The sequence below is a fragment of the Anolis sagrei genome, chromosome 2, assembly GCF_037176765.1.
Source record: "Anolis sagrei isolate rAnoSag1 chromosome 2, rAnoSag1.mat, whole genome shotgun sequence".
NCBI classification, from domain to species: Eukaryota; Metazoa; Chordata; class Lepidosauria; order Squamata; family Dactyloidae; genus Anolis; species Anolis sagrei.
In genome coordinates this window covers 149784427-149800357 of record NC_090022.1, presented here as the reverse complement: position 1 = coordinate 149800357, position 15931 = coordinate 149784427, and the positions used below count along the sequence as shown (strand labels likewise).

At 41.3% G+C, this 15931-nt stretch overlaps 1 protein-coding gene across 1 annotated transcript in view; it reads left to right on the top strand.

Moving 5' to 3' along the window:
* NCKAP1L (NCK associated protein 1 like) overlaps window positions 1-15931 on the top strand; it is a 97094-nt gene that overhangs the window by 77853 nt on the left and 3310 nt on the right. The window contains exons 27-30 of the mRNA XM_060763805.2: window positions 1004-1097; window positions 4045-4161; window positions 5328-5437; window positions 13412-13501. Of these exons, the coding sequence (XP_060619788.2) occupies window positions 1004-1097; window positions 4045-4161; window positions 5328-5437; window positions 13412-13501 (411 nt within the window). The remainder of the gene's footprint in view (window positions 1-1003; window positions 1098-4044; window positions 4162-5327; window positions 5438-13411; window positions 13502-15931) is intronic.

The window sequence follows — 15931 nt, the reverse complement described above, 5'->3', positions numbered from 1 at the left end:
AGCGCTGCCTTATAATCCGGATTAAACTCAAAGTTAAGCAAATTGCTTGAAAGTTGGTATAGCACAAAAACACAGTCACAGAAGATGGAAAAACGAAGTCCCAAAGCAAGGAATTATTCAAGCACAGAGTTATAAGAGTTCAAAGTCCAGAAAGCCAAAAACAATAGTCAAACCAGTCCGTGGTCAAGCCGTTGGTAAACAAACGCTGGAATGCAAGAATCACAGAGGAACAGGAATTCAGGAACACACGAAGCTGTAGCCCAAGGACCCAAATGCAATAGTTGGCAGTACAAAGAGTTACGTCCAATAAAGACGCTTTGCCTTCTGCAAAATATCATGCAAACAGAACCCACTTTTATCTCAGAGTTCCTCATCAGAGCTTGATGAGCTCCCCACCCTTTCCTCATCGCTCTCAGCTGCCCCCAACCCTGCAGCTGAATCCGAGCACCCATCCCTCCACCTCTGCCAGCGTCTGCCAAGACTTAGATCCTACCAAGAGGTCCCTGGTTGCCAGTCCTCAGTGAACCCTTCAAATTCCTCACTGGAGGTGGGTTGGTTACAAATGTCCCTTATTTGTTGAACACGGGTCCAATCTAATTCCTCCTCTTCCATATCACTCCCAGACCCAGAATTCCTTTCAAACCCCAGGAAGTCCTCATCCTCTGTTGGCGGATGCGCTTCCTTTGCAATTCCCCTTCGGACTCCGGATCGCGAGCAGCCCTCTTTACACCTCTGCTCTCCTCCCCATCCCCCATTTCACAATCTGAGAAGCCTTGAAACGTGTCAGTATCACATAATGATTTCCCTAATGCGCTTTCGCTGTTGTTCTCCATCCGACTCCTGAGCAGATCTTTTCTCCCTGCTACCAGGAGTAGCAACGCTAACAACACGCTGAACTACAGCATCTGTTGTATATGTGGATTAGGAACTAGGAGCAAAGTTATCCAGCCAGTCAGCAGCTCTTGTCTCTTAGTTCATTCCATTCTCCCTGTTTTTTCTTTAGGTGACCCTGACTATTTTCGAACTAGCCACAGCTGCGGGGGTGCCTTGTGACATTGATCCGGCCCTTGTGTGTGCCCTTTCCAATCTGAAGAAAGGTAAGAAAAAGGCTTGCCAACGTAGCCCATCCTATTAACATGAAACTATGAGGCTGTAAATAATGTCTTGTGTTATCACTTCAGGAGCCTAGAGAAGAGCAGTTTTTTTAGCACTCTTAGAGCAGCCGCACAGGGACTCTTTCCAGACTCTGCATCATCTCAGCAATAATAAATATTTAACTCTGTTTCTAGGAGCTGTCGCTGCTTGGATGCTGTCGCTGGCTTGTTTGCGCTCAAAAGGCCTACTCCCAGCCTTTATCCAAGAGTTGTCAGTGTTCCTGTATTTTACTTTGCAACTTTTGCAGCTGAGATTTACAGGCATTGGTTCTTGTATAACACACCATTGGGTTTGGTGTGCCCAGTTTCTTTGCATAGCCACATTCATTTATGGCCACGGAAACATCAGATTCAGATTCCTTTGCCACAGGACCTTGTTTTTCTATGTTACTTCTCTCTGTCTCTTTCCTTTACCTTGGATCTGAAAGAAGAAACTTCAAATAGATATTATCCAGTGAGACTATCCTGTATGGATCTCTAGTAAACCACATATTTAGTTGCCATGGCAAAGAACTAGATCCCTCCACTGGTGTTTGGAAGACTGTCCTTCTCTTAGGTTGAACCTGTATGGTGTTTGAGAATCACAGATTTCTAGAATTAGGAGGATTATCAAAGGTCTTCTAGTCTACCCCCCCCCCCACTCCCAATCATACAGAAATGGACAAATAAGGCACTCCTGGGAAGTGGCCAATGGTTAAACATGTGGCAGGTGAACCTTCAGTTTCATCATTATTGGTGGCCACCATGTCCCACATAGCCCAGGCTGGTTGCATCAGTAACTTTGCCCCTTATGTCACCTTGAGACTCTCTCTGTTGGTACCTGAGCCTCTGAAGTTTTTTTTTTTTCATTTCCTATCCTGGTCACAATACATTATGGATTGAAGAAGTGCAATATCTCACACTGCAGTGACTGGTGTGTTCTTAGCATGGTAGAAAAGCGAAGAAATTTGTTAATTCTCCAGTCCCTACTGGAATACCTGAAGGCTTCTGGCTGTGCCATATTTTATGAAAACATAGCTCTTTCTCAACCACTCCTCCAGTCTTTGACCGTTTGACACTTTTGCTTCATGTTCCCTTCTGTCCTCAGTTGTAGAATGTCCTTGTTGCAGCTCTTTCAAAGCCCAGCGTATAGTTGAGGCAGAGGATGCCCAGCACCAAGGGCCCTTCCACACAGCTCTGTATCCCATTATATCAAGGCAGAAAATCCTACATTATCTGCTTTGAACTGGAATATGTGACAGTGTGGACTCAGATAACTCAGTTCAAGGCAGATATTGTGGGATTTTCTGCCTTGATATTCTGGGATCTAGGGCTGTGTGGAAGGACCTTAAGTGGGAAGGTGTCATTTCTCCTGTGTCCAAGCAGTGCTGGTTTCAGTTTGAGTCTCTGCCTCTGCTCCAGCCACTAGGGTCCATCAATCCTAACATGATCTAGGCTGGTTTCTTGGAAAACCTATCCCTGTGGATTACACTTCGATGGCCCCACTTCATTGACCCATATTTCTTTTTTGGCCACAATGGCTTCATTCCCAATGCAGCCACAGTGCAAGAGCTCTGTCTTTCCTACTCCTCTTTTTTTACTTCCTTAAGACTTCTTAGCTTTTCTATAAATGAGAATGTTGAAGATAGCAACCTTCTCAAGCCTCCTCTATTTAATGTTTTGTCCATTTATAATGTGTCATTTATTTCCTGAAGTGTATGCCTTTTTTGTTTGCAGTTTTCTTAGCTCTATGTACTTGAGGCAGTGGGAGGGGCTGCAGACCATGCGACTGGTTCAGTGACTGTTTAGAATGCAGTTTTAAAAGGATGACACTTGACGAATGACGCTTGAGGCTTGAGTTAGTTTGAGTACAGAAGTCAGTATAGGAAGTTAGAAAATTGTTGGGGCTTGAGTCCCTTGGAAGTAGATTATGAAAGAGAGCTGTACGGAGCAATATAGTTTTGAAGATATTGGTAAAGACTACGATTATAAGTTAAAGATACAAAATGAAACATTTTATAGTTTCACCTGACAAGAAATGCGCATATATATTTAAATACATGAAATTGTGAGTAAAAAAACATGTTATTTTAAAGAAGTCTACTTGAATCTTTGTCTGCAGAGACAATCGAACAGAAACAAGATATTTACATGCCCAGTGATATCAATTACCCAATAAACTAAAGGAATGCTTCTGAAACTCTGCTACCAATTGGTTATGATCCTAACAGGTCATAATCCATATCCCAATAGAGAAAAGAAGTTGCAGTGCCTCAATTTTTACTTATTGGAGAGGAAGGAAGTTTGCATTCTTTTTATGTCCCAGCGACACAGTCAAGTCAATCTGTCCATAGATACAAATACATTTCTAACCAGTTGCCACCTGGATGTGTTGGGCTGTAGTACACACCCATTCATTGGCATTAGGATGATGGGAGTTGTACTAAGTTGGGGAAGGCTGAAATCACACCCCACTCTTTGGAGGAAATGTTTGGGAGAAGAGTGCATGAGACTTATGCCTACACAAAGGAAGGAGCAGAAATACAGAGACATACTCTAATGGAATAAGAGAATATTCTTTCTCGCCCTGCCCCCCACTCCCCCATTCCCTATGCTATCTCTGAACCCGTTTCTCTTTTTGTTTCTTTTTCTGTGGCACACACCATTGATTCAAGTGAAGCCAAGCAGCATCAGTTTTGTTCAGTTCACCAGCTCCATCCATCAGATAATTTATCGGCCTGTCACAGCAGCCATAGTTATTGCTTTTTAAAAAAAATAAAATACAAAAAACATGCTTTTTCAGGGGCATGTCTTTTGAGCAACTGAGCTGGGGAAAGAGGAATAGACAATGTAAATCAAGCTTGTTCCTGAAATCTCTTGCCAAACATAATCCCCTTTGCCTCCCTAATAGATAGCTCTTCACCAGAGGAGGACTACAAGATTGCCTGTCTTCTGCTGGTCTTTGTAGCCGTGTCTCTGCCTCTCCTGGCCAATGACGCCTCCTCAGTTTATACCACTGACATCAATGGTAAGAAATGAGGGGCAGACTTACAGTGACATCCCCAAAGCTGCAATCACGATCTGTTAACTTATGCACACACACATGTATTCTGGAAAACAGAGAAGCAAGCCAAATGTGTTAGACCCCGATCCACACAGCTGAATAAAATCCCACATTATTTGCTTTGAACTGGAATGTATGGCAGTGTGGACTCAGATAACCCAGTTCAAAGCTGACATTGTGAGATTTTCTGCCTCAATATGACTAAGGGCCCTTAGTCATATTGACTCTAAGTGCTTTCTCTTTGTGTAGCACTTTCTAAGTTCAGGATATTTAGGATATAGTTATTATCTTTGTGTCTATATGAAAACTAGAATTCTCTAAAACTGTATCATAGCTTCTCACAAATTAGGTCAAGACTATGCCAGTATGGGGAAGGACAGGTTTAGCTCTCATGGCATCTCTGAGAGCAGGCCTCTGCTTTCTTATGCTTAACTGACAGATAATATATCATGGTGATTGGAGTGTCCAACTTATATGGAGAGACCTGAGTTCAAATCTCTATTTACTCATGAAGCTCTTTCAAGATCCCTGGGCAGGTTACTGTTTTTCTGCTGAACTAAAAATGGTTCAGACTAAGACTGGTAAAAAGGAAATGCTAGCAAGTGGAGAAAATGGGGGTGTACTGGAAACATGCTTTAAAAAAGGCTATGGTAACACAGCAGGGAGTGAGGTGAGCGTTATATGAATTTACACTGTCATATAATTTAGTTAATCTGCATCATGAAACTGCATTACATGGCAGGGTAGATGGGGCCTCAAAGTCCATTTTTTTGAGCCAGTAGAAGCACCTGAAATTTTGGAACCCTGTTACAAACCCTTTGCAGATACACAACACTGATCACTTGATTTAAATGTCATGATGTATGCCTTTTATAATTCTATTTTAAATGTTTGTTTTAGTTGCACTTTGTTCTGAAGGCATCAAATGGCTGCCTGGCTGTAAAGCCGCCTTGAATCCCCTTCAGATTGGAGAAAAGCGGGGAAGAAATGTCATAAATAAATAAACCACAATTGACATGTTACTTGGGGATGCTGGAAACTGTAGTCCAACACATCTATGGTAGCACTAGGTTGGGAAAGGCCAGTTTGAAATGTTTGGCATTGGTGTGGATGTTTTTCTTTTTCTGTAGGCTATAGCAACAACATCCACTGCCTAGCCAAAGCCATCATACAGGTGTCAGCTGCTCTCTTCACTGTTTACAACAAGAACATTGAAACTCACCTTAAAGAATTTCTGATGGTGAGTAAAGCTCTTCATATTGTCTGGGTTGAGGTTTATTTCATGACTTTGCAGGCCATGGGGAATTGGATTTGTTCTTTTATTTTATTACTCACAAAAGAGCCTCCACAGTCTTTTCTTTTCCAAAGCAATATACTGCTTCTGGGAAATATAAGGTGGTATGAAGAATGATGTTTCTCATGTGATTTATGGTTTGTAGATTGGACTGTGGAAATTGTGAGTCTGAAGGGGAAAAAAACCCAGTGGCTTGCGTAACATAGTATTAGGTTGCTGGTTCAAACTTATTTTGGCCATGAACTTACAGCACAATCCTATATGTGCAGAACAAGGCCCCTAAGTTCAATGAAGCATGGTCAAAAAAAAGAGGCAAGAAGCATTCACATTTGCAGTATGAGTGGAGTGTTCGTGGCTATGAGAAAAAGGAGGAAATGGGAAAAAAAGAAGGGGGGGGGAGAGAAGGAAAGATGATGAAGAAGAGAAGAAAGTGGTGGCGGTGAAGCACTTTTATACCTTCTGTATGGCTACATGTATACGTCATTTAACAAAGTAGATGTGCTCTTTGGCTTTACTTTGGGATCAGAGTCAAAAAGTTGGTATCAGAGCTAGAAATAATATGGAAATAAAAGGGAGAGGTTCCAACACCACAAAAACAAAGACAAAAAGTTCAACATATTAGAGCCAACTTTTTATTTGTTGTGTTTCATCTCTGGACTGCAATTTTTGTGTGTGTCAAGTTTCTAGTCCTCGATGAGTAGCTAGACTAGAGGCAGGGCTAAGCTCAGGGATTTCTTTCCCCACTTTCCTATGCATGTTTCCTAAAAGACTTTGTCTTCACTGCTAGCCACTGTCTCCCCCCCCCCCTTCTGATGATGTAGTAATGGAATTATGTGAGGCAACTTCCTTTTAAGTTTCAATTGCCCTGGAAAGACCACGAGGTTTCCACCGTTGTTTCTTCTGCTTTTCTTTTCTCCCTGAGAGGACACATTATGCTTTTCTGTAGGCAAAATGTAACTGCATGGATTTTTGTAACCTTTTATCTTCTTTAGAAGATGAGATTTAGTAAGTTAGAGACTGCAAGACTTTTCTATCAAAAATGTATTTTTTACTTCAATAAATATTTTTGAACCCAAAGTTCTGCCTCTGCAATCCTGAGCTATATCCTAAAGATCAGAAAGCTATCCCTTCTCACCACATGAAAGCTTCTGCTGGTTATGGAGTTTGCTCCTGGTTATCTGCTATATTTTGGTGGAATTACCCTAACTGACGATTATTTTTGAGCCTAACGGTTCAGATTCCCCAACATTATTCAAGACTAATCTCACATATGATATGAAACAATGAAGTCAAATGAGCTTGCATAAGTAATCTACTCTAGAGACTTTTTCTTTTCAACAGCCTCTACTTTTTAAATGATTTCTATTTTGTTGGTAGAACTTACAGATGTATGTAATTTCAGCATGCCAGGGTAGCTGGGGAGGCAGGCTCACTAGCTTTCCCCTTTTCTGTCTGGCTGCTCTTCACAGATGTGTACCTTGTCTGTTGTAGGTAAGCACACACAGCTACAGCAGTATCAGATGGAGTAGAATCTTATTTTCCCCAGCTCAAGTTTTATGGCATTGTTTACAGCAGAGATACTGCTTCTGTTCAACATTGAGTGTCTTTCTCTAGCCCTCCTTCACCATCCACTGAATGCCAATGCTGCAAAAAGAAAGAAAGAAAGAAAGAAAGAAAGAAAGAAAGAAAGAAAGAAGAAAAAGAAAGAAAAGCTTCTTGCTAGAAAGTAGCCAAGGAAACATGGCAGTGCTGGGTTCTTGTAAAAAGAACTAGTTATATTTGTTTAAAAAGCCTCTGACCAGGGAGCTCCTTTTTACAGCACCTTTGTCAGATGCGTTGTTAACTGAAGTATGCCTTTTTCTGATTAGTATTAAAACCTCCCACTTCATTCTCAGCTATAGCTAGTCCCCAACCTCGATCTTTGAGTTACATGAGCAGACTGAAGCCAGAAGAAGAAATGCTGTAGACACGAGAATTGGGAAAATAACTGACTCTGAGAAACCATTCCCAGATGCATGTTTTCTACTTCTATAGCACAACACTTTCTGTATTTACTCAAGTTTCAAATGGAGCTTTCTCAACTAGTATGTGTATTTAGGACCACAGCCGTACAATCCATGTTTCTTGTTTCTGGACCAAAGCATCAGGTTAAAGGGTGTTTTTAATGCAACAAACACTTCCCTGTTTTCAGACCTATAAGCGTGACGGTGGGCATTGTTATAGAAGTCAATTGCCTGATTTCTTAAACCATCCTTCTAGTAGCCTCAGAAAGCACCTAAAATGGTGACTTACGTATGTCTTGGACTGTAGTCCTTATTGTCCCCAGTCACTATTGTAATTGTATGTGCTGACTGGGGATGACTGGGATTGTAATTTTACAGATTTTCAGGGTAGTGGAATGGAGATGGCATATAGAAGCTTGGTTTCTTGCAAATACATTCAGCTAATGTTTACAAATGTGCAGCCCAACAAAAATTGGATTTGTGGTGAAGGAGATTTTGAGCATTTGCTTCCATCCCCCTTAGCTATCTTTTTCAATGCCCTTGTAACCAGGAGGCAGTAACAACATTATTTTCTTGGTTCCCTCCTTGCCTTCCCTGGTCTATTTTACAGAAAATTGGATTTTTACTTGCTAGTAAGGAGAAATTGTTTACTGAGAAATGAGCCTCTCTCTCATTTGCCGCAGGAAGGCAAAGACAAATGTATGTGGACAAATCTGTGGTGGACAGATTCCAGGCTTTGTCACTTTAATTGCTGCACTTTGTTTAAACCCAGTCACCATCACAAAAGCAACCTGTGCGTCTGATTATTGGGTGAAGCAGAAAAATCCATTGCAGCCCCTCCTCATATCTGGCGTTTTGTTAAGACATCAGCAATTAAAATAACCCCCATCTCATCTTCCACAGTATCAAACAGTCATTCTTGCTGTTGTTATTTGCTTTATATATACCCCAACTTTCTCCCATGGGCCTCAAGGCAGCTAATGATCACACATTTTGGTCACAATTTAAAACAAATTAAATGCATTTTTTTTAAAATAATACAGTGTGCATTTCATAGAATCAGAGAGTTGGAAGAGACCTCGTGGGCCATCCAAAATATTTTAAAATAAAGATTAAAATATAATAAATATAATATATACACTTAGAATAGAATTTACAACTCACAATTTTCCTCAGAATCCCACCCACACCTCCCCTGCCCCTTATCCTTTCACAAATGCCTGCTGCTAGAGAAAGGTCTTTACCTGTTTGCAGAAGGCAAGAGGAATGGAGCCATCCATAGGCAAATGCTTTTGGAGAATAGCTTTGAATTCTGTCCAAAGGCACCTATTACAGATATTTTGCAGGATAACATGTGCACTTCTCCTTTTGTATACAAAAGCTGATTTGGTCGATACTTAGGTTTTTTGATATGTAGTTAACCTAGCCATGGGGTAAAGAGTAGACATCTTGGCATGCACATCTGTTTCTTCTAAGAAAGTGGCCTTGCTCTGTCAAAAGAAAGGTGACCTTGATTCTCTATCTGAGATAGTACCTTGATACTTGATGTCCCTTTTTGAACAGTACACTTCTGAGGTTTCAGTTATAGGAACGTATTCTTTTTTATTTATTTCATGTCAAAAGCATTGCATAAGTAAGTATCAAACTGATAAAAATTAGAAGGAGCACAAGTGGTTAAATAATTTTAGACCAAAAACGGGCAACAGCAACTGCATTGTAGCTCTAAACAATTCTTCCTCTTTGCATGAGACAGGGCATTGTGGGCAAGCATACAGATGTGGTGTTGTTCCACAGATATATAAACCCATTTTCCTACTTCCAACAGACCTCACTACCTCTGAGGATGCTTGCCATAGATGCAGGCGAAACGTCAGGAGAAAAATTGCCTCCAGAATATGGCCATATAGCCCGGAAAAACCTACAACAACCCAGATGTGGAGTTGTTCATTCTGCTCCACAATCACACAAGGTGGAAGATTCTTTTAGGTAGTGCCATTTTTCCAGGTTGTCTTTTGATCTGCCCACTCTGCTTCTGAGTTTGTTCAGGGACTTCCAAACTGCCAATTCTTGGTTTGCCCACCCCTCCCCGAGGCAAACCCTTGTGGGGGGCCATCCAGTTGGGATTTCCTGATTTAGTTGCCCAGAGGTATACTCCTGCTGTTGCTGGGGGAACATTAAGAGGTGTGGTGTTTCTCATGAACCTTTTCCTTGATTTGAGTCTACTGGGAGGAGACTGATAGCCATGCAGTGGGTGGCTTTACGGTGTTCGACCTTTTTTCTCTCACAGTTAGCAGAGGCAATGCCAACTAGCTTTCAGAATGTGTTCTGAAACAGTCTTTGATGACCAACCAAGAAGAGACGCTTATCTGTGTGGGATTTTCAAAACTATCAAACAATGCCACACTCTGAACTCTCAGGATTATTGCAGACTTGATTGCAATCTTTTGCTTGGTCCTCCTTGACTTTAACTATCCATGTGTTCAATGGGAGATGGATCACAGGGACCTGGAAATTTTCCTTCTTTAGATATTTGAAGCAACTCACGTAGCACCCCATTACTATATTGTTCCATGGCTGCTGCTATGAGAAGAGTCAAATCCTGCTGGCTGTGAGTGATGGATAGAGGCAGCACTAGGCATGATCACTTTCTTATTCCTGGCCTACGGAAGTCAGCGTGATTTATCTGTTCATTAGATGCATGGCAGCTTCTGTTCCCCTTGCTGCCATTATATCAGGTAAATGTTTCCTTGTGGCTCACTATAGAGAAGAGGCAGTCAGAACCTGTAGGCTGGCACCTGAAAGGTATGTTTGCTACTAGGGATGTAAAGAATATTCCCAGTTTTTCTCATAGTGCCTTCACACGTGACGATAGCTTTTGGGAATTTTGCATGTGTTTCTGAATGGCAAGGTGTAGAGATGTGTTTATTATAAAGTGTTATTTATAATGTGTTTAAACTGTATTTATAATGTTTATTATAAAGTGTTATTTATAATGTGTTTAAAACTGTATTTGTGGTTTACATTTGTTGCCATGGCCTAGCTGTGAGGGATAGGTTGCCATGGTGACGGGACAAGGCAGCAGAGGAGGTGGGCGGAGCTTAAGGAGAAAAAGGTTTGAAAGTGGCAGTTAAGCTCCAGTCCGGTGGATGAGACCCGGGGAAGAGTTCAGAGTCAGTTAGGGCTCTGGGTTGTGAAGCTGTGAGAATTCAGTTAGTTCTTAGGATTTGTGAATATTTCTTCAGCAAGAGAGCTGAAGGTGTTACCTTGTTAGATTGCTTAGGTTAAAGAATCTAACAGAGGGGGTTTAAAGGATCGCCAGTAAGGAAAGACTGGTGATCAGTGGTTTGTTCCGAGTATAGGGCAAACAGTGTGGATATTCACAATAGGGAACTCTGAAGTAGTATAAGCACTTCACTAAAGAAGGAGTTTGTGGAATTGTAACATCAGAAGTCTGAATGTATCTCAAACCAGCCATTTTGTAACATTAAGCCTTGTGCCAAGTTCAAACTCTCAAAACTGCAACAATTACGTTCTGTTAACAATAAAACTTGTTCTCTTTGTATTTCAAACCTGCCTCCTCCATTGCTTTAATGCTTGGTGCATTCCACACTACCAAAGTCACCTCACAACACAACTAAAGATAAACAGAGACATAAACCAGCGTCTCTAAACATATTGGTGGCAGCTTAATTGATACCTAAAAGAAGGTTCCTCACAGAATATTAGTGGCATTAAAGAAGATTAATACTTCCTCACATAATTTTGGTGGCATCTAGTGGGATTAGTGCTTCTTTACATAATTTTTTGGTTTTTTTTTTTTTGCAGAAAAATGTCCTTTGCACAGAAAAGAATTGCATTTCATGCAAAGCTGCTTTGTGTGCAAAAATATGTTGCACATGTGCTTACAGTCTGGGGGCTTTTCCAAAAACAAAAGTGCTTAAAAATTTAAAACTTAGCCAAACTCTTATAATCGCATCTAGCAAAGAAAAAAAATCATTCTCACATGCAAAACGTAAGTGAATATTTATTTGCCCACTTGCTAGCATGATACAGAAATGGAACTACTGAGAGAGAAATGGAACTACTACAGCTTTCCCCACTATATGGAGAGGATACACAATGGGGAAATGCGTTATCAGTTGAACTTCCATCTGTCGTGCATTTGGGAAAGGCACAGAACGAGAGTGGAAATTGCAACTTCAAGGACGATGCTTTAGGTTGCTGGACTACAATTTCCATCACCCCTCACCATTAGCTGTAGTAGATAGCTCAAACTTTTCCATCCTTGCCCTTCCTGGGACGGATGTTCCTTTTGCAAGCTGTTCTGAAGTATGATGGGAGACATGCCCTTGCTGAGATTGCCAACCAATTAAATATACTTTAGCTTTTAACTGAGCTGATTAAATTTACATATTGCACAAAGGAAAGGTACTTTTAAGAGGATTGCGGGGGGGGGGGGGGGGGAGGGGAGGATGCCATTTCTTTTCAGCATATAATACATTTTTAAAAGGTGCTCTTTGTTTTAAAGGAAGGCAAACCATGTTTTTTTCAAGCATACTCTGGAATATGCCTTTGACCCTCTCCAGTTGGTCATGTTTCACTGCTGATTTCCAAATATGCTGTAGTGGATTGTGTAATTTATTTAACAACTTATGTAATAGCCATAGGCACAGTGAGTGAGCAGGCTAGTAGAGAAGGGACAGAGTCCCCCAGCTTTTATATGCATAGATTTTTATTATGGTCCAAAGACCCTTATTACACTGTAGCATACAAGTTATGCAGGTAATGGGATTAAGAACATCCAGGTGGATAAAATTTTCAAACAGTAAAAACTACTTAAAATACATGTTGGCTAAAAACATAGGTAAAAGACTACAAGGAGTGCTGGTGTGTTCAGCCTGTGTCTAAAATTGGGAAATGTCTCCTAGCTGTCCATGGTCCTGCTGAGTTGTAGAAGGATAAACAACTAACACAGAAATGGACAAATGAGTAGACGGTCTCCTGGACTGGCTATCCAACATACTAGAGATTTTAAAATATATAAGTCAGTTTAACAGTGAAAGAGAAAACATTATTTATTTACAGTATTTATATACTGCTTTTCTCACCCTTGACGGGACTCAAAGCATATTACATGGAAATAGTGGCAAAATTAAATGCCTTACAAACATACACAAGTCACAATCAACTCCATATAACAAAATATAAAATCAATGGAATGATTCATCATAAGATACAATAAAAAGACATTAAAATCATGAAATATATGAATTAAAACAGCTTTTTTTCATGTCAGGAGCAACTTGAGAAACTGCAAGTCACTTCTGGTGTGAACGAATAAACAACAACTTGTTTTGTGAAAACAGTGTTAGCAGGGTAGTAATAGAAACTGCTTAGCCCTTTTGCTATTCAAAAGCATTATCTCCAGGTTCCTTACCTTTCTATATGGGAAAAGGTGTGAGATTTTTTTTGCTGGGGAGAAGGGGGAAGAAAGCAGCTTGGGAGGGCAGTCAGAGGCAGAAAAACAGCTCAAAGGTTAAACATTCATTCCCTGTTTGCTGCTCTTGCACCCCCCCCCCCCCCAAATTCATTTTTACTTCACTGATAGCAATTTTCCCCACTGATTTTCATTTTTTGAAGAGCTGGACAAAGTTGTGTGTATTTGTGCTTGGTTCTGGGAACATAAAGTTTTATTGTTTTCAGCTGTTTGAGCATTTATGCTCATTGGGAACATGGTCTCTCCACTACAGAATCTCTTCTATGAAGTCTAATGGCTTTCCTCGCTCAATCAATGTGTTTTTTCCCCAACTGCAGCCGAAACTCTGATTAATCACACCAAGTAAATCTCACAGCTGTAGCTGTTTCCAGCCACAGGAGAATTGACCTTCATCCTGTTGTCTCTCCCTTGTCTTCCTAGCTGGCCTCCGTTAGCCTCTTGCAGCTGGGGCAAGAAGCAGATCGAATGAAAGCAAAGAACTGGGAATCGATTTCACTGCTCATGCATTTGGTGAGTCCCACACATAACGCTCTGGAATGAATGCAGCCGCATTTGAACAATCCTACATGAAAATAAATGCCTTGAAGGCTGAAAGAGTATAGAATTTTCTCCAGGCATTCTTAGGCTACAACTCCCATCACCCTTTTGCACTGGCTAGGGATGATGGACATTGCAGTCAACCAGCAGTTAGTGAGCCACACAATTGCTCACACCTGCTTTAAACAGAGTAAGCAAAACCTGAGCCAGAAAAGATCAGGAAGATTGAGGAGTATCCCCTGAGCTACTCTCCTGTTTTCTTTCCTTCCTTCCTTCCATAATTCTATTCTCCTTAATGGCTTGCCTTCAATTTCTCAATATTTATATAGTGCCTGGAGCCCCCAGTGGCATAGTGGTTAAAGCACTGAGCTGCCAAACTTGTTGACCGAAAGGTCACAGGTTTGAATTCAGGGAGTGGCATGAGCTCTCGCTGTCAGTCCCAGCTTCTGCCAACTTAGCAGTTCGAAAACATGCAAATGTGAGTAGATCAACAGATACCACTCCGGCGGGAAGGTAACAGCTCTCCATGCAGTCATGCCGGCCACATGACCTTGGAGGTGTCTACAGACAACGCTGGCTCTTCAGCTTAGAAATGGAGATGAGCACTACACCCCAGAGTTGGACATGACTGGACTTAATGTCAGGGGAAAATCTTTATCTTTACCTATATAATGCCTAGAATTCAAGACCTATAGAAGTTAATGTCAGCAATAGGGTTCCAAGGCTTCCTTGCTGATTTTCACTTTTGGCTTGACTTCAACAATAATCGAAAGGGTGAATACTGGTCTGCTAATCTTTGTGTCCTAAATATGAAAACCTGCAGCAGCTTCAAATCCTTGCATCTACCCAGGCATATAATTTTTAGATGAAGCAATGGGTGTATAATTTAATTCATATCCCCTTTTCACTGGAAGGGACTGACTCCTGCGCAAGTATTGGATACACTACTTAGTATTTTAATGGAAATCGGTAATTGAAAAGAGCCTGAAGGCCAGGTATGAGGACAAGTTCCCTTCCAAATGTTATTTGATTAAAATGTCAATTGTCCCAGAGTATGGACAATACTTTCTTGGGGCTATAGATGTCCAGTAATATCTAAAGGCCCAAAGGGTCATATTTGCTAAGGTCCAACAAAAGTTATAAAACTGCATCCTCTGAACCCCTTGATCCCTCTCAGATACTTTACTTCTGCCCTATTTCCACTTCGAAATGGCATCTGGAAGCCACACAGTGTGAATAGCAACAAAAGACTGGAATGCTTGGTTGTCTATAGGAGATTGAGGTGAACTGTGCTTGGCACTGTTGTGAGAACTGTACCTTCTGGGAGAAAAGGGGATGAGCTGGATGTACATTTAGATGGAGATTCTGGGGGACATAAAGGAAAGCATCAGATATGTGCATCACTAAGGCATAATCTGTGTAGACAGTGGGTATGGATTAAGCAAGTGAGTCAACTCATATGGCATGTGGGAAAATAAAGTGGTTGCTTATGTGCAGAAGTTTTAGGATTTGGAGCAGAGGAAATGGGGAAAACAGGAGATGTAATGATGTTTTGATTCACAGAGGCCATGGTTTGAAAGGTTTGGCTGCAACCATGCCAGCATTTATGCAGCACCACTCTGAGAGTCAGAAATGAGTCTCCATGGATTACAGTAACCCAGGTGGCAAGCATCAGTAACTTCTAGTGGTTCAGGATTACGAGCCTGGACATCCTGGCCTGGTGAAGAATGCTGCCTTAGAAGCAAAAAGTAGCGTATTAATGCTTGCTGGGCAATGCATTTCCATTAAGAGCTCCCATGGCAGCAGGAGATGGTTATTGATTCTTCCAGTGATGGGAGGAGACAAGGCTCAGCTAGGGAGGGCCTGGGTGCCTGGGTGGGATTGATATTCACTGGGGCAAACAGCTTTTGCAGCAAAGTCATTTAAATGCAAATGTTTCAGTCTGGAGTGAGTGGAATGAGCTGGCCTGGCATTCACTTAGTGGCTCAGTTGGAAGAGCGGGAAGCTTCTTCTGGAAATCAGCTTAGGCAGAACCCAGGTGCTTTTGGTGTTAGTGACAGAAGGACAAGACAAGAGGTTTGCGTTCCTCTGGAGTATAGATGAGATATGCTGGAAGCAGGTGTGGCTGGCAGATCTGCAGTGTCCTTGCCCCTGTTCAATCCAAGATAGAGAAGGAATTACACAGCCCATTGTGTATCAATTACAATAGTGAATTGCCATGTGAGGTTTTGGAATCCATGCAGAAGTGTGTGAGTGTGTGTATGTTCCTTCAAGCTGAGAAATTGTCATAGAAACAAGCCATCGAGAATAGATTTTACAACATAGCAAGACCTATGAATTGAGAGTGGCTTTTGAAGATAAATGTAAAATGGTTTAAGAAAGGCTTTGTTCCCCATTATGTGC